The 19,220-nt window shown below is 37.2% G+C and overlaps 1 protein-coding gene across 1 annotated transcript in view; it reads left to right on the forward strand.

Annotated features, from left to right (window-relative positions):
* RLF (RLF zinc finger) overlaps positions 1–14,129 on the forward strand; it is a 67,919-nt gene extending 53,790 nt beyond the window's left edge. Inside the window, exons 7-8 of the mRNA XM_019737169.3 lie at positions 4,579–4,720; positions 9,015–14,129. Of these exons, the coding sequence (XP_019592728.2) occupies positions 4,579–4,720; positions 9,015–13,664 (4,792 nt within the window). The 3' untranslated portion in view covers positions 13,665–14,129. The remainder of the gene's footprint in view (positions 1–4,578; positions 4,721–9,014) is intronic.
* Positions 14,130–19,220: the final 5,091 nt, after the last annotated feature.

Below are 19,220 nucleotides of genomic sequence, written 5' to 3' on the forward strand. Positions count from 1 at the left end.
CTATTCTTTATAGAAATATTATTCGTGTAAATGATCTCACCCAATTCTCATAATAATCATTGCACAGATGAAGCAGTGGAGGGTCAGAGGGATCAGAGAGGTCTTGTGATTGCCCAGTGTCTCAGGGCTAAAGTGTAGAGCAGAGATTCAAGTCCAGGGTTCTGGGCTCCTAATCCAGTGCTTTGCTTCTGCATGTTTGTTTTCTTGGCTCAGAGCCAGAATTCAAATTGCAGTCTTCTACCACCAAATCCACTTTGCTAGAGTTGTATCTCCTATGAGAAAAGAAGATAGTGGCATAGGGACTTAAAAATATTTTGTAATAATCATTGTGGGTGGGCATTTTGTTAGGAAATCAAAAAAGAGGTGATATAAATAAAAAGAATGGTTAAGTAGCAGTGAGGTTTTTGATTACTAAATCAGGTAGAAGAGTTTTTTGTCATGCATTAGAGGTTAGAGATTTTAGCTTCAGTAAAACAGATGTATTCACTTGAGGAACAAACTTCAATTTTTCTTGTTACAGTTAACTTCTTTGTCTATAATGAAAAAATATCCACTAGTTATAGCTAGGTTTTCAGTGCAAATACGTTAAATCACATATGGGATGTATTATAAAGTTTTTTAAACTATAGCCACACAGTTCTTTTAATAACCCTGATACAGCTTCCCTTTTACAATGACCCCTACTTTTCTGTCCTCCCTTCTTCACTCAGCCACCATTAGCCCTGTCAAGGATGTTAGTGGCCCTGGGATTAATGCTGTTCCCCTGTTGCAGGAAGGGATTAACAGGGATTCCCTCTTGTTGGCCTTCTGAGGAGCTATACTGAGTAAAGGAAAGAAAAATCTTAAACCACTTCACACTTTGTTAAAAGTAAGCCTCTTCCAAGCAATTCAAAGAGAAATAAAATCTAGAATTTCAGAATTTGGAAACTTTTTTTTTTTTTTTTTACCCTTCTATTGTTTTCAAAGGCTTTCTTTCTTTTTTTTTTTTAGACTGGAGTTAGAATTGCCATAACATAAAACAGTGAGTTTTACTAAGGAAAATGAATCCTACCGTGTTTTCCCGAAAATAAGACCTAGCCATACAATCAGCTCTAATGCGTCTTTTGGAGCAAAATTAATATAAGACCCGGTCTTATATTATACAAGACCGGGTCTTATAGTAAATTAAAACGGGGTCTTATAGTAAAATAAAACCGGGTCTTACATTATAGTAAAATAAGACCTGGTCTTATATTAATTTTTGCTCCAAAAGACGTATTAGAGCTGATTGTCTGGTTAGGTGTTATTTTCGGGGAAACACGGTAGGAATTCCCGTTCAAATAGGATAGATTATTTTGTTGTACTGGAGATTTCCTGAGTTGAAGATAATGGGCTATATGGAGTATTTGTCTAGAAAAGAAATTTTTGTTTGTTTTAACTAAGTGATATTTTGACGAGATATTTGTAAAACTCTGATAATGAAGTTGGAATATGATAATAAAACAGTCCTTTTTAAACACACATACGTACTAGACATTTATTTATTGGAAATGTCATTCTTGAATGTGGGCACCAAGGAAGATAAAATTTGAAATGTAAACTATATAACTATCACCCCAAACACTTTTTTATTCTTTTAGAAATTTCCTTCAGAGACATTTACAAACCACGTTAAAATATATCTTACTACTGTATAGCAGTGACTGTAGTATTGATCTCAAAAGGTACATTATTCAGTTTTTTCATTAACTTTGGCCCCTGAAAATGTTTGGCTATCTGCAAAAATCAAAGAAGTGCTGGAGGAATGTGTACCCTGTGACTGCCTGGCAATGGTAGCTTAATCAGTCATGCAAGTGAGAAAGATAACTATTTTGAATGGGACAGTGTACATATAGATGTGAAATTACCACGGCTACTTTAAAAATAAAATCATACAGTTGAACCTTAAGCCTCCACACTAAGCTTTCTTTCATTGAGTGTTTAATAGGTTTACCTTTGCTTTCTGTAACATCTCTGAGCTTAAATCTTGTATGTTGTATATTTGTGTCTTCAGACGTAATTTTCTGTCTTTTCTCTCCTAACTAGACTGTGAAGTACCAGGGTTGTCATTATGTTGTCTAATTCATAGTTGAGTCCCAGGTACCTGGCGAAGACCAGATATCTATATGTGTTTTATTTACCTGAATTTTATAGGGAAAAAAAATGAGGTCATGAGAATCAACTGTTATATTAGGTTGGTGCAGAAGTAATTGTGGTTGAAAAGGTTAAAAATCGCAAAAACAGCAATTACTTTTGCACCAACCTAATATTTTCAGGAGCCTTCTTTAGGGCATGGCCTACTTAATTCCACAAAGTTTGTTTGTTTGTTTACCTCATTTCTAAAATGCCTAAATTCTGGATCTCAGTGTGACATGTTAAATGGACTCCAGGGGTCTCCTGCTATGTGGAAACACAGTGTAAAGTTTTTGCTTGGTAGCTAGATCTCTGCCGAAATCCATTTATTTCTGCTATTTATAGAAATAAATTTTCCTTTCCAATTTTTATGAATTTATAATTCGTTGATTTGAGATAGGCAGTGGGCTAATTTCATCTACCATGGAATTATTTTTCGTATATTCTTTAATGGTTGTCCATTTTCTAAAATCACATCGTTGTACTAATTGAAGAAGTGCTCGTCCTGGTGCATGGATGATCCCGCAGGCTGCGAGTTACAGTTCATTGCTGAATTCATTGTTCCAGTGTGTAGATTGAAATGGAGGATTCCAGTCGTAGACTGGCATCCTCACAACTAATATACTGGTTGTCATGGTTTCAGGCACATTTACATGTTTGCGGGGGTAATAGTATTTTTAAATCAGTGAATTGTAATGTGTAAATATGTATACAAATATAAAATACATCACAAAATACCCTTTTATCATGGTTATTTGGAGTGAAGATAGCTAAAGCTTGAAATACTTTATTTGGAATAAATCAAGCCCTAGACATTCTGGATTTTAAAAAAATTATTTGAGAGATCTTAATTCTCAACCTCTCTTTATCACCTTATCCGATTTGCCCAACTTGAAAGTTCTAGCTAGTTGATGAATTTTAGATAGCAGACATCCTTTTCCTTTTTATCTTCACAATCAGGTTTTACTGGCTTTGACAATTTTGTTCTTTTTAAGTAGGATAGATTTCACATACGTATATTTTGATAGATACTCCTTTCTATCGCTAAGCATATGTAATTCTCCCATTTCCTTTGTTCTTCAGAATTTTGCACTATTGTCAAAAGTTTTTATTACTAAGATGTTTACATCTGAATGAAGCACTTTTGTGAGTTTAAAAATGAATGATCATGCCAGTTACTTGCCTGGATGGTATCCATTTTCAAAGCTGACCTATGTCAAATTTTTATTTTTTTCTGGTTAGGAAAGCAACATTAGTCATCAAAGACAAATATTTAAAAGCCTTTTATGTTAACTTTATTTCTTGTACCTCAAATTTGCCATCATTAAATATTATGAGCTTTAATCGTGTATCTTTTGAAACAGATACTCATTTCAATCTTTGAAGCAAGTTTTTTATCTGTATAAGAATTTCACCTTATGAGAGTCTCAGTTACCTTTTTTTTCCAGTTACCTTTTAAAAGTGAGAAAGTAAGCTCTGTTAAATGTTTATTTTCCATCTATTATAAAAAGAGGTATATTGATTTCTTAAGCTTTGCATTTGTAACCAGTTTTTTTGAATAGTCTGTATTAATAGCAGTTAATAGGATATTAGTGTTCTAAAACTAGATTATGAAAATAATACGGTTATTTTGTAATGAAAATAACTTACTAAATATACAATATCCATTGAAATTGTACAGAAAAGAACCATGTTTTTTAAGTGATAACATTCTCTTTAGTTTTGCTAAGTAACTTTCCTTGTATTCACATTTCACGTTCATACTAGCAAGTCTTTCCTGGGCAGTTTCGACTTTCTAGTACTTTTCCTTGAGAGTTTTACCCCATTTAAGGGTTTATTTAACTTATTATTTTTAAACATTTCTTTGTTTCCATAATGAATATTTGTAGGATTTTTGTGTTTTAGCCTTTTCCAAGAGTACCATTTTACTAATTTTATTAGTAATGTTTAAACATTCCACAATACAGGCCCAAAGTAGAATCATGACAGTTTAGAGCTGGAAAAGGCCTGTGAGATTAGTGTGGAGAAATGTACCGTTAGAATATTTATTGGCAGTATGTATTTGTTGGCAGTGTAGTGCTGTGTGACGGTACCTGCCCACAAGGATAGTCAGTGCAATTGCCAGTGTAAAGGGTAAAACCTTTTGGAACAAAGTGGGATCTAAAGTCTTAAATGTCAGCATAAAGGAAGTAGTTTTTTGTTGTTTTTATTTTTACCCAGACACACAGAAGAAAGAATTGGAATTTTCAAGAAGGACTCTTAAATATTTTAATAGTTTGGGAGGAAGCAATAGAGAATATAGACAACTTTCTCTTCTAGATTTTGTTTGCTGTCAGTTTATTTTCACACACCAAAAAAATGGGGTGGGGAGGTGGAGAGCAAATACCAGTTGCTTTAAATGTTTTACCTGTATCTTTCTTTTTGTAGGGAATTGACTCTCTTTTGGAGTAAACTGCAAAGAAGAATTGACCCTTCTTTAGACACTTTTTTGGAACGCTGTCGTCAATTTGGTGTCATAGCTAAAACACAGCAGCATTTATTTTGCCTCATTAGAGTTATACAAACTGAAGTGAGTAATTTATGCTTTTTATGCTGATTATCCTGGAGGGAAGAAATAATGGGGGAGATAACTTCGCAGGCAACTCCTTTCAGATAAGAAAAAATGAAAAGTCGTAGGGTTCAGTACAGTTATGGAATTGGACACATCTTGTTGTTTCTGCAGATTGAATTCCTAGGAATCCACAAGTTTTCTTAATGGAAAATAGTGATTTGAAGTGACAGACCACTGGAAGAAGGGAAGATTATGTTTCTTGGCTGTCACCTCAACCACCCTATATTAGCTTCTTTTCCTCGAATAATGTTCTATATTGTATAGAGGCATGTTTATTTGTAAATTAATGTAATTATAAATGAAGAAAATATTACTGTATTTTTCAGCTTTTTGAGGATGGAATGATACATTTTTCTGGGTTTTGGAGTAATAGAGCAGTTCCAGAATCAACTATGCAAATTGTAGACTTCTGTACATACAGGAAACAAGTTAGATATTTTTAGGAAATAAATATTGCTTAAAATGAAATGAAGTGCTAGATATAAAAAACCTTGTTTTTTTGAGTTCAGCCCAATAGGTACATGCTAAGGCTACCAGTGAGTCTTATGCTATGCTCTATTTTATTTTGTTTTGTTTTTGGTATCTAACTCATGACTGGTCTCTCTGTATACACACATCTATAATGCCTCATGGGTATGTTTTATGGGTTACTTCTTTTCTGAGAACATCCATGGATTGTTTTTATTTTTAATTTATTTCTTTTTTCCCAAGTATTGTTTTTATACTAAAATCTAGGCACGGTTCTATCTTTGATATTCCCTATCTTTAATGGAGCCTGCCATATCCTGTTTTTCATTTGAAATATGTTGATCTAATTTTTCCTAGTGAATATAGGAAAAGGTAAAAAACAGTTATCAGAAGCAAATTCATAGTCAGATTTCTAATTATTTCTAATCACCATGAATGAAGTTGTGTCTCCTGTCACAGAGAGAACATGTTCAAGTAATTATAGAACTTACCTTGTTTTTAAAACTTACTGTTACAGCTGGCCTTTAAAAAATTTTGTTTTGGTTTTTAATCTTTAAGGAAAGTATTAGTTTTCTATTGCTGCATAGCAAATTACCACAAAGTTAGCAGTTAAAACAACAGCCGTTTATTAGCTCACAGTTTCATGGGACAGAAGTCCTGTACAATGTGGCAGTGTTTGCTGCTCAGAGTAGCACAGGATTGCAATCAAGGTGTTGGCCAGGCTGAGCTATTATCTAGAGGCTCTGTAGAAAATCTGCTTGTAAGCTCATTCTCATTGTTGACAATATTCAGTTCCTTTCAATTACAGGACGAAAGTCCGAATTTTCTTGATGGCTGTCAGCCACAGTCTGTTTTCAGCTCTTAGAAGCCTCCCTCATTCCATGTCTTTATTTTCAAGCTAGCAGAGGCACTCCTTTTCTTTTGAATCTGACCTCCTCGGACTTCCAAATTTAGATTTTAAGGACTCGAGTGATTAGGTGAGGCCCACTCAGGTATTGTACCTATCATAAGATCAACTGAATCGCGATCTTAATTACATCTGCAAAGTCCCTTTTGCCATGTAACAGGGATGATATCTCATCATATTTACAAGTTCTACTTATACTCAAGGGAAGGAGATTATACAAAGGTAAGGGTCACTGGGGACCATCTTAGAATTCTGCTTACCACAAGGAACCACAGAACATAGAAAAGCTGCTAGAGGACTAGGGAACGTGGGTTTGTGACACAGACCAAGGAATTTCCTGTATAGCTGTATACCAGAACCCATTTCTCTTTAATTCCAGTCGAGGGTATTTTCCACTATAATCCTTACTTATGATGTGTGGCTTGAAAGGTAGAAAAGATACGGACTAGAAGGTGGAAGGGGAGTGAGAGCAGAATTTCTTTCAAATTGAGAGACTCACCTCTAGCTTTTTAAAAGAGAGAGGTGATCTAATCTATATTAATTTGGATCTAGTTCTGCTGTGAATGGTAGAAATCCCACAATAGTAGTGGTCTAAAGAAGATAGAAGTTTCTCCCTCTTCATATAGGTAGATAATCCAGGAAGACAGGCCTGGGTTGCTTCAGTGGCTCCACATTACAGAGACCCAGGTTCCTTTTGTCTTCCTTCAACACATAGCTTCCATCTCATGTTCCAAAAGCTAACTATTCCAATCCCAGCTATAATGTCTCCATTCCAGGTAGCAAGAAGGAAGGTATGGGGCAAAACACATTCTGACAGATCTTTCCCCACTCCCGTCAACACACACACACACACACACACACACACACACACACACACACACACACACACACAGCCACATCTACCTTCAAGGGAGGCTAGGAGATAACATTCATTATTCCAGGTGACTTTGTAAGCAGATAAACATTGGGTGTTCTGTTTTTGTAGTAGAAGAGGGGAAAGGATATTGGGAGACAGCTAGCAACCAATCATATAGCCCTTGGGATGGAAAAGGTTAATGATGCTGAAAAGCTTGTGTGGGCATTAGGTCTCCTGCAGAAAGCAACAGTACATAATGGAGAGGACCCTGAAATAGTACCTCATTATTTTCTGGGCTTTAGTTTTCTATAAATAATGAGTTTAAACCAGATCATCACTTAAATAAAGATGGTTAGAGTTGTTAAAACTTTGATTCTGTGACTTGAGAAAGTCATAAGTAGAAGGGATGACTTTAGAGAATCCCAGGTCTCTCTCAAGGCTTTCAAAATAGTATGAATGAATGTAGATCTGGGTGTATTTTGAAGTAGAGGGTATAAGAAGAGAGATTATCTTGAATTCAGTTTATTTAGTCACGGGGCCCTTTTTGGTGGAACATATGGTACTAGTGTTTTGCAAAATATAACTTTGTCTAGTTTAATCCCTTCTCTTTAGTAATAAAGCCAGAAGTTAGGGGCGTGTTATCTGTAAGGATCATACATCTAGTTCACAGCGGAGTCAGGACTATACTAAGGGTATCTTGACAAATTGCGTAATGTGATATAAGGTTATCATTTGTAAGTCAGAGCACGGAGGACTTGGAGAAAGTCAGGTGAGTTTTAAAATAATTTGTAGGTTCTCAACAAGTTATTATTACTTCACTCCTTTTGGAAGAGATAAATAGCTAAGAATATCCATTTTTTTCTTAAACAGCCTAATCTGATTGAAATGGTAAAATTTGTAAAATCAGTAAGAACACTTTTGTGCAAAGCGTATGCATAGAGTTTGTGTTCCCAGCATTTTGAATGGTGCCCAATATGGAATAATTGTTTAGCAAATTGATTATTGATTTGACAATGGAATTTATCCTCAGTTATTTTACGTGGTATTCTGTTGAATATTTACTGTGTGCAAACATTGTAGTAATCACTTTATATTATCTTATTTTGTTTTTATAACAATGTTAGGAGGAAAATCTAATACTACGACTATTGTCATTTTACAGATGAGGAAACTGAGGCATAGAGGAGTTAAGGACTTGTCCCTGTAGTGAAGCTGAGTTCAGAGGCAAAGTCTGACTTGAAATTCTGTGCTTTAAGTAATGCATCCTAAACTATTCTGCCAAATGATCCCGCTTTTCTTCTCTCATATTATTTTCACATTCTATTTCAATTTCAGTCTCTCACATAAAAAAAGTTATCTTGTATGCACTAGCCTTTTATCAAAATAACTATTTTTCCTGATTATTGATTAGTGTCCAAGAACTTGCTGCTATAGAGAGATTTTCTAATTTCTGTTGTTTTTCCATGGGAAGCCGAGATTCAGTACACCTGTAACTTTAAAGTACTCTTTTAGAAGGAAATGAAGAGAATCATTTATTTTAACCTTGAGTTTTTGAAAATACTCATATTTATGACAATGAGTTTCTTAAATTGAATTCTATCTTAGACTCACTTTTATCCATGTGTTTCCTCTTGTACCCATTTATTCAAGCCCTATTCTTCCTACCTAACTAAGACAAACCCTTTTTTGAGTCCTTGGGTGACCTTTTTTGTCCTGAATTCCTTTAAATTCGTGTGCCTTTGTTTTTTACAGGTTTGGCACATAGGTAAATTCCTTGAGGGTTAGGCACTGCTTTGTAAAGTTGTATATAAATGTAAATTGTTGTTGTTCGTCTTGTAGCATCTAATGCATGTTGAGACAAGAAGGATCTAAATGTAACTTGGAGGGAGAGAGACTTAAGATAAAATTGAACTCTAAAAATTTTAAGAAATCTACACACACGTATAAGATATATATCTTATTAATGAAAGTTATGTAATGTTTCTATAAAAAAAATAACTTCTTCCCTGCTTACCTTATAGGCACAAGATGTTGGTCTTGGGGTGTCGATTTTACTCTGTGTCAGAGCTCTTCAACTGAGATCAAGTGAAGATGAAGAAATGAAGGCATCAGTTTGTAAAACAATTGCTTGTCTTTTACCAGAAGATTTAGAAGTTAGACGAGCCTGTCAGCTTACAGAATTCTTAATTGAACCCAGTTTGGATGGGTTTAATATGTTGGAAGAACTATATTTGCAACCAGATCAAAAATTTGATGAAGAAAACGCACCAGTTCCAAATTCTCTCCGATGTGAGCTCTTACTAGCTTTAAAAGCCCACTGGCCTTTTGATCCTGAATTTTGGGACTGGAAAACTTTAAAACGACACTGCCACCAACTCCTAGGACAGGAAGCCTCAGATTCTGATGATGATCTAAGTGGCTATGAAATGTCTATAAATGACACAGATGTTTTAGAATCATTTCTCAGTGACTATGAGGAAGGTAAAGAAGATAAACAGTATAGAAGAAGAGATATGACAGATCAGCACAAGGAGAAAAGAGATAAAAAACCTATTGGTTCTTCTGAAAGATACCAGAGGTGGCTTCAGTATAAATTTTTCTGTTTGTTATGTAAGCGGGAATGTATAGAGGCCAGGATTCTTCATCATTCTAAGATGCATATGGAAGATGGAATTTATACCTGTCCAGTTTGTATTAAAAAGTTCAAGAGAAAAGAAATATTTGTTCCTCATGTGATGGAACATGTTAAAATGCCACCAAGTAGAAGGGACCGCTCTAGAAAGAAATTAATGTTGAAAGGCTCTCAAAAGGGAATTTGTCCCAAGAGCCCCTCTGCAACCCTGGAGCAAAATCAGTCATTGAATGAACAAGCCAAAGGAGAGTCTCATGAATACGTCACATTCAGCAAATTAGAAGACTGCCACTTGCAAGACAGAGATTTGTACCCATGTCCTGGCACAGACTGTTCCCGTGTGTTTAAGCAATTTAAATACTTAAGTGTGCATCTTAAAGCTGAACACCAAAATAATGATGAAAATGCCAAGCACTACTTGGATATGAAAAATAGAAGAGAGAAGTGTACTTATTGTCGACGACATTTCATGTCTGCTTTTCACCTGAGGGAGCACGAACAAGTGCATTGTGGTCCTCAACCTTACATGTGTGTATCTATAGATTGCTATGCTAGGTTTGGATCAGTGAATGAACTACTTAACCATAAACAAAAACATGACGATCTGCGTTATAAATGTGAATTAAATGGCTGTAATATTGTTTTCAGTGACTTGGGACAGCTTTACCACCATGAAGCACAACACTTTAGGGATGCATCTTACACATGCAACTTTGTTGGCTGTAAAAAGTTCTATTATTCCAAAATTGAATACCAGAATCACCTCTCGATGCATAATGTTGAAAGTTCAAATGGAGATGTGAAGAAATCAGTGAAACTTGAGGAGCCTGCAGCAGGTGACAAGCAAGAGTGTATTGATCAGCCCCATCTACTTAACCAAACTGATAAATCACATTTACCTGAGGATCTTTTTTTCTGTGCAGGACCAGCGAGTTCTCAAACAGAAACTGCAGAAAATCTGAAAGAAAACAGTGACAGTAATTCTAGTGATCAGTTAAGTCATAGCTCTTCAGCTTCTGTGAATGAAGAATTAATTGACACTCTGGATCACTCTGAAACCATGCAGGATATATTGTTATCTCATGAGAAAGTCTTTGTGTCCTCCAGTTTAAAAGAAAAATGTTCCAGTGTGGCAGTTTGTTTTGATGGGACTAAGTTCACCTGTGGTTTTGATGGCTGTGGTTCCACGTACAAAAATGCAAAAGGGATGCAGAAGCATCTACGAAAGGTTCATCCGTACCATTTCAAACCCAAAAACATACAGACAAAAGATCTCTTTCCCTGTTTGGACAATGAACATAAACAAACAACTGAAAAGTTGGACGCAGAACCTAAACCCAGCTCAGATACAAACAGTGACTCCCCAGATGAAGGTCTAGATCACAGTGTTCATACTAAATGTAAACGAGAACATCAAGGTTATTCTTCAGAAGCCTCCATTTGTGCTTCAAAAAGGCCATGTACAGAGGATACCATGTTGGAACTTCTGTTACGCTTGAAACATTTAAGCTTGAAAAACTCTATAACACATGGATCTTTCTCAGGGTCATTGCAGGCGTACCCAGCCAGTGGTGCTAAGTCTCTTCAATCGGTTTCACCTACTATCACAGACCTTAATTTTCAGAATCAAGATGAAAATATGCCAAGTCAGTACCTTGCACAGTTGGCAGCTAAGCCTTTTTTCTGTGAGCTTCAAGGATGCAAATATGAATTTGTGACCAGAGAGGCTTTGTTAATGCATTATCTTAAAAAGCATAATTATTCAAAAGAAAAAGTCCTTCAGTTAACCATGTTTCAACATCGGTATTCCCCATTCCAGTGTCACATTTGCCAAAGGTCATTTACAAGAAAAACACACCTTCGGATTCATTATAAAAATAAACATCAAATTGGCAGTGACAGAGTAACTCACAAACTGTTAGATAATGAAAAATGTGATCACGAAGGCCCATGTTCAGTAGACATGTTGAAAAATGATTGTTCTGCAGAACTTGGAGGTGACCCCAACAGTAATTCTGAGAAGCCACACTGCCATTCTAAAAAGGATGAATGCAGTTCAGAAACAGATTTGGAGTCATCTTGTGAAGAAACAGAAAGTAAAACATCTGATATTTCATCACCAATAGGTAGCCATAGAGAAGAACAAGAAGGAAGAGAGGGGAGAGGTAGCAGGAGAACTGTTGCTAAAGGAAATCTCTGCTATATTTTGAATAAATACCACAAACCATTCCATTGTATCCATAAAACTTGTAACTCTTCATTCACCAATCTAAAAGGCTTGATTCGCCATTACAGAACTGTACATCAATACAACAAAGAACAATTATGTTTAGAGAAAGACAAAGCAAGAACCAAAAGGGAACTTGTCAAATGTAAAAAGATATTTGCTTGCAAATACAAAGAATGTAACAAACGCTTCCTGTGTTCCAAAGCTCTTGCTAAGCACTGTAGTGACTCTCATAATCTAGACCATATTGAAGAGCCTAAAGTGCTTTCTGAAGCTGAATCTGCGGCAAGGTTTTCCTGCAACCAGCCTCAGTGCCCTGCTGTTTTTTATACATTCAGCAAGTTGAAGCACCACTTGATGGAACAGCATAATATTGAAGGAGAAATACATTCAGATTATGAAATTCATTGTGATCTTAATGGCTGTGGCCAGATTTTCACCCATCGCAGTAACTATTCTCAACATGTCTATTACCGACATAAGGACTATTACGATGATCTGTTTAGAAGCCAGAAAGTGGCAAATGAAAGGCTACTAAGGAGTGAAAAGGTGTGTCAAACAGCTCTCACTCAGGGGTATGAACATCAGACTACCAGGAGGTCATTTAATGCTAAGGCTAAGAAGTGTGGTTTAATCAAAGAAAAGAAAGCTCCAATTACTTTTAAAACAAGAGCTGAAGCCCTCCATATGTGTGTGGAGCATTCTGAGCACACACAGTACCCCTGCATGGTTCAAGGATGCTTATCTGTGGTGAAGTTGGAGAGCAGTATAGTGAGGCATTACAAACGTACCCATCAGATGACTAGTGCCTATTTAGAGCAACAAATGGAAAATCTTGTCATTTGTGTTAAGTATGGTACCAAAATTAAGGAGGAACCCCCTTCTGAAATAGAGCCCTACATAAAGAAAGAAGAAGATGGAAGCTGTGAATCAGAGCACACAAAGCACAGCCATGCCCCAGGTGACCATAGCATACCTGTCCAGAACACTGATTCCCGTCATCCAGGTGAAATGGATGGGCAGAAAGGATGTACAGAAAGCAACCAAGTATTTGAGGCAGATACTCTGCTGTACAGAGGAACTTTGAAATGCAACCATAGTTCAGAAACCACTTCTTTGGAACAATGTAATATAGTTCAGCCTCCTCCTTGTAAAATAGAAAATTCCATACCTAATCCTGATGGGACTGAAAATGGGACTTACTTCACAAGTTTCCAGCTGCCTTTACCAAGGATTAAAGACTCAGAAACAGGGCAGCAAAGTTCAGGGCAAGAAAACACTGTAAAAAATTCAATCCATGTCCCCAAAGAGAATTTTAGGAAGCACCCACAGCCCAGGTCATTTGATTTGAAGACTTATAAACCTATGGGATTTGAATCTTCATTTCTGAAATTTATTCAGGAAAGTGAAGAGAAAGAGGATGATTTTGATGATTGGGAGCCTTCAGAGCACTTAACATTAAGTAACTCTTCACAACCCAGTAATGACTTAACAGGGACTGTTCTGGCAAATAATATGGTGAATGACAACGACCCTGAAGTTGACATACCTCATTCTTCCAGTGACTCTGCAATTCATGAGAACCTGACTGCAATCCCACCTTTAATAGTAGCTGAGACAACAACAGTTCCTTCCTTGGAAAACCTGAGGGTCGTATTGGACAAAGCATTAACAGACTGTGGAGAGCTTGCCTTAAAACAGCTTCATTATCTTCGGCCAGTGGTTGTCCTTGAAAGATCTAAGTTTTCCACACCAATTTTAGACTTGTTTCCAACAAAAAAGACAGATGAGCTTTGCGTTGGAAGTTCCTAAATTGCAATTTTGTTTTCAAAACAGACTGGCTCGAACACTGCAACATGGGGACAATTGCCAACTCGAACAAAGGCTGAGAACCAGCTATACCATTGTTTAGGGTAGAATAGGCTGTGTATTTACATGAATGTGTAATATCTATGTCAGCACTATTGGCTGAGTCCATTAGCTCTCCAGTTGATTTATTAATTGGGTTTTTTGTTTATTAAAAAAAAAATGGAACTGTATTCTTGTTTGGTGCTAATTAATACATCAAAATATATTGGGGCTTCCTTTTTCAAATTAAGTGTGCATGATTGTATATGGAACAAATACTAAGATCCCCGGGTGGGAGGGCTGGGGCAGGGGTACGGAGTTCTTACTTGACTTGAATGTGCGCCTCGGGGTGCTTTGTGTAATATATTGTACACTACAGCATCTTCTATTTTTTGAGTTGAGTTTCAATAAATTACAATTTTTCACCCATTTCTTGTTTACTCTTAAGGAGTTTTCATGCCATACATAAACTGGAATTGCACTTGTATATTCTGGAATGTGCACTTCTATTTTACCCCAGTAGTTTTTCATTTTTTACTAACCAAACAATTCAGATCAAGCTTCTTTTTGAATGACTATCGGTCTTACAATTTTTTGTGGAAAGAAAATTCTCGCATTGAGTAATTAACTTTGGGAGTCAAGGTGGCTCCCAGAAGATGATGTCCAGGAGCAGTCCAGGTAGAAAGGAGGGTATGCCAAGCAGGACATGAAGGGCTGGGCACGTTCAGAGGCATGAAATCATGTGTCCAGGGAACTACAGATAATTTAACAGGCGGGCGGTGAATGGGGAGGGGGAGCGCCAGGGTAGATGAGATTATTATAGAGCTAGATAGGCAGGAACCAACTGTGAACACTAAGGAGTTTGCACTTGAGTCCATAGGCAGCTGAGAGTCTGAAGGATTTTAAACAACAGTAATTTATAGATCACTTCAGGTTAGGGTGATTTGAGGGGCTGAGAATGGAAACAATAGATAATGAGACGAAATAATTGAGGCAAACTTGGTGAGAGTCTGTACTGACGTTTGCAGCAGAGGGAAGAGTAAGTGAAATTGAGAAATTTAAAGAGTTGTTGGGTCTTGAAGGGTGAGGAAAACATAAAGATTCAGTAGTGATGCAACCAATTGAAGTGGGAGTGAAAAGAAGGAATGGGTTATGGGGAAGAGGTTGGAAAGCCAAGATGAATTTGGTCTTTGGATATGTGGAGTTTCAGTACACCGTGGGACATCCATGTCTAATGCCAAGGACAGCAATGTGTTCTTATAAGTAGGATAGCTTTATTCTCTGTTCCTTGTGAAGTTTTCAACCACTTTCATTAGCAATGACATGACAAACACTTCTGACATCCCTTTATTATGCCTGTGGTTAGGATTTTAAGACCTTTTCTCTGACCCTTAAACCGTTAAACCTTGTTGCCTTTTTTGTCCTCTGTTTAGAAATGTCATTCTGCCACTTTCTCACCCTAAGTCTAAAGCAACCCCTATACCCAAGTCATTGCTTGGCTCATATCCCAGTAGGTAACAGAGGGTTGTCAAGAATCTGTTGAAAGAAAAAGTGGCAGAAACAGTGGGACATCTTAGAGGCTGAGGCCACTGCTGACTGCTTGGCATCTTGAGCTGATTTCTTCTGCAGGGTTCAGTGTCTTCACTTACAAAGAGTGAGGAGATAACGGGTGGTTATCTTGAAAGGTCCCTTTCTGTGATCTGAACATGAGAGACTGGTGGCCTCATTTTTAAAGTTCCTCATACTAGAGATTTTTAGCCCAGAAAAAGAAAGGTGCTGATTTGTTTAAAGCTGAGCTATATCCATTCAACCACTCCTAACTCCTACCCCTTGGGAAGACCAAGTGAGTCAATTTGCAGTGGAACCAAACCTTTTTTCAGAACGCAATTGAAAGTTTGCTTTAAGTACTTAGGATCAAATGGTTGATTCTAACATAATTTTCTTTTTCAGTTGGGGCAGCTTTCTTCATTTGATCGTTATTGAAACAGTATTTTACGTTAGAAGCAGCATCTGTGACTATGTGATAATACAGGTCAAAGGGTTATTTTTGTAGCTTTTTGTACTATTATTTTTATTGATGTTTCTGGGATTTGTCCCAGACCTGGAAACATTGACTTTGCTTTCAAAGCCTTTTTCAATGTAAGATTGCCTCTTAAAATGATGGGTAGTGATAGAGAGTGCCAGACACATTCATTCTTGCTTTTTACTCAGAATTCTCTAGTTTCAGTGTCTCCCCATGTTGATGAGCACATATGTGAAAGGGTAGGGAACGATGGAGAAGAAAGTTTTAATTAGCCTTCCTAGGTATTCCTTTCCTAACCTATCCTCTCTCATGCAGCTCCAAATCCAGTCATACATCCAGTATTGACATTTACTCATGTGAGGAAAGAGATGGAAAACTGATGCATATTGTTTCTGTGAATAACATGTAACCTGTGAAAAGGTCAATTTTTCTTGAATCTTCTAAGTCAGAAAAGTTGCTTAATCCTCTCTTTTCCCCACCTCCCTCCCCCACAGTAGACTGTGATGCCTCCTAGCTTTGTACTGCTGATTAAGGGGCAAAGCTTCTGTTATGTAAAGGTGTGTCTAGAAAGAGTGGCCCACTCTGACCTGCTGGGTCTACACCTGCAGGAATAGATGTTGTGATAGACTACATTTGGAGGTCTGAACCACTTTGAGAAAGGTACTCAGGATAGTCAGGAGATGTAACCTGTCAACCTGTGTTTGGTATGTTTAGCCTGGAAAAGAAGAGAAAGGCACAGGAAAGCCATAGCCAAATATTTACAAAGCACATCTGCTGGTTTCTGGGGATAACAGTATTGAACGTGACACACTTAAGTTTCCAGCATCGTGGAGCTTAAAGTCTAGTAAGGAAGGTAAACATTAAATGAAACACTAAAAATAACTAGTTAAAAATGCAATAGAAGCTCTGACTGATGGGAACCAAAAAAAGAACAAGGAAAGTTTTCTTGAGGCAATGTTTAAACTGAAATCTGAGGAATCAGTAAGAGCCAGAGAGGATAATCCAGTTGTGTGCAAAGGGGTTTGTGGTGCAACAGCTTGGTGTGGTAATGACATTGACAAGTCTAGTATAGCTAGAGTTGAAAGAATGAATGGGAAAAGAAGTGTTGAATAACTGATGTACACCTGAAACAATATTGTATGTTAGCAATATTTTAATAAAAATCTTAAATGGGAAAGGGAAAGGGGGGAGGGTTGAATAGGTAAGCAAGAACCAGGTATTTGAGTACCTTGTAACTGTGTTCTAGATTTTGAGTTTTGTTTGAAAGGCAACAATGAACCTATCAAAGGCTCGAAAGTAAGTGTTACACGTGTCATAAGTTGCAGTGTGTAAGTCAGAAAGTCCTAGTAGGGCATGATGTGGAAGGCCACTGAGTGGATGTGACAGAGTGATGGCTGGCTGGATGGATAGGTGGATGGATGATACCATGTAAAGGTGGGCTGAGACGCCTTCCACAGTGATAAATTCTTGGTCATTGGAGGTGTTGGGGTGCCTAAGTGGGGAATCAAGCGCGTTTATCGGCCTAGATTCTCTTAGAAGCACCTTATACTGAGATTTATAAAACCTTGTATTGGGTCGTAAACATCACTACAGATAATAGTTGCCCTTATCTATACGTGTAGCATGCATGGTTCTTTTACACAAATTACTGCATTCTGTCTACAGCTCTACAAGGTGAAAATTACTCCCACTTTACAAATGAAGAATTGAGCCCCAGATTAAGTAATTTGCTCAAGGTAACAAGGTTAATGAATAGCAGAGCCAAAATTTGAACCCAGTTCCATTATACTCCCAAAGGCCTGTCCTCATATTAGCTACTCTATAAAGCTTCTGTACAAACGATTAGGTTGATACAAAAATAACTGGTTTAAAAGGTTAAAAATTGCAAAAACCGCATTTGTGCACCAATGTAATAGTACACAAATGGTAATAGGCACTTGATGAATAAACAATTTAGGCTTTAAAGATATTTGGAATTCTAGGGGATGTCTCATTGACTTAAAAACATTTTAATGCCTGCTATGTACCAAGCATTAGGGATATGGCAGTCAATAAAATGGTCATGGTCCCTGTCTGCCTTGAGTTTACAATAGTCAGGGAACATGGATATTAAACCAAAAATTGCACAAATAACTACAGCTGTGTTAAGTGCTTTTAAAGTACACGCAGAAGGTACCATGTAACAGGGATCTACTCTAGTGTAGGGAGTCAGATAATGATTCAGTTGTCACAATCCTGTCTTTCTCCAAAAAGTTTCTGGTTACCATTCTTGAATGGTTTCTGACCTATATTTAACCTGTTAGAGTCAAACTTGAGGACTTAACCTGAGTCACTTTCAGTCCTTGCTAGAAAGGATTCTGGCGACGGTCAGTCACTGGCTGACTGGGTTTAACATCAATAGCAGTCACTCCTAAACCATTTCGCCCTGACATAAGTGCTGTATTTCCAGCAGCATTCTAGACTCCATTTTGTGGATGCGTCTCTGGCACCTCAAGCAACTTATTATAGCTCCCCTTCCTGCAAAAAACAAGTTATTCCTTCCCACCAGCCTTCCTTATTCCTGTTCTTTCAGTCAACCATAATGAACAACTTGAGATTGCATCAGACAGTATTTTCTAAACATTAATTGTCATAACTGACCCCTTTTCACCTTCCTTATGGTGCTTTTCTTCTTGGTGCAAATCCTCTTTTGGATTCTTGCTGTCTTTGTAACTGATCTTGCAAGTTAGACTATATATTTGTGTGTGAACTAGCTTTTTTCATGTAAGCTTTTTGGGAATAGACCACCCGTTTTATATTTTCTCATACCTCCTTGTTGAGTAGGTGGGTAATACTCAGTAAATAAGTGATTTGATGACATGTCATATGTTACAATGCAACATGCTACTGTTTACAAAGTACTTAGAAAATCAGACCATTTATTTCTAATAGAAACCTTGTGAAGGAGGTGGAATCCCCCCTAAACAGATGAGCAAAATGAGGATCAAGTATGTTAAAAGCCTTCCCAAAGATCACAATCTCTAAACAATAGTGACATACGAAAAAAGGGAATGCTGCAAAATAACCTCCCTCCACATTTACCTATTCACTCTTTAGTAAAGCCCCTTCGAAATCCTGTCTCCACAAATCTCCATGTAGCTTCAATTTTCTCATTTGTTGTGTGAAAATAATTGCTGTCCATTTCCATGGATTTTTGGACATGGTCTGTATCTACACTGTCCAGGAAGGTATCCACTAGCCACCTGGGGCTACTTAAATTTCATTAAAATTAAGTAAAATGTAAAATTCAGTTCCTCAGCCACATTATCCCCCTTTCAAATGACTTAACGGCTACCATATTGGGCAGGGCAGATACAGAACATTCCCATCTTTGCAGAAAGTTCTGTTGGACAGTGTGTTGTGCTAGAACTAGGACTTGCCAGAGATCAGAGAAAGCAGTATGACTGAACTGAAAACCCAGGCCAGTTGGTTTTGAGTGAGAAGGTTCACTAAGTGAG

This window comes from Rhinolophus sinicus, chromosome 14, assembly GCF_057876585.1.
Source record: "Rhinolophus sinicus isolate RSI-liver-muscle chromosome 14, RSI-T2T, whole genome shotgun sequence".
Lineage (NCBI taxonomy): Eukaryota > Metazoa > Chordata > Mammalia > Chiroptera > Rhinolophidae > Rhinolophus > Rhinolophus sinicus.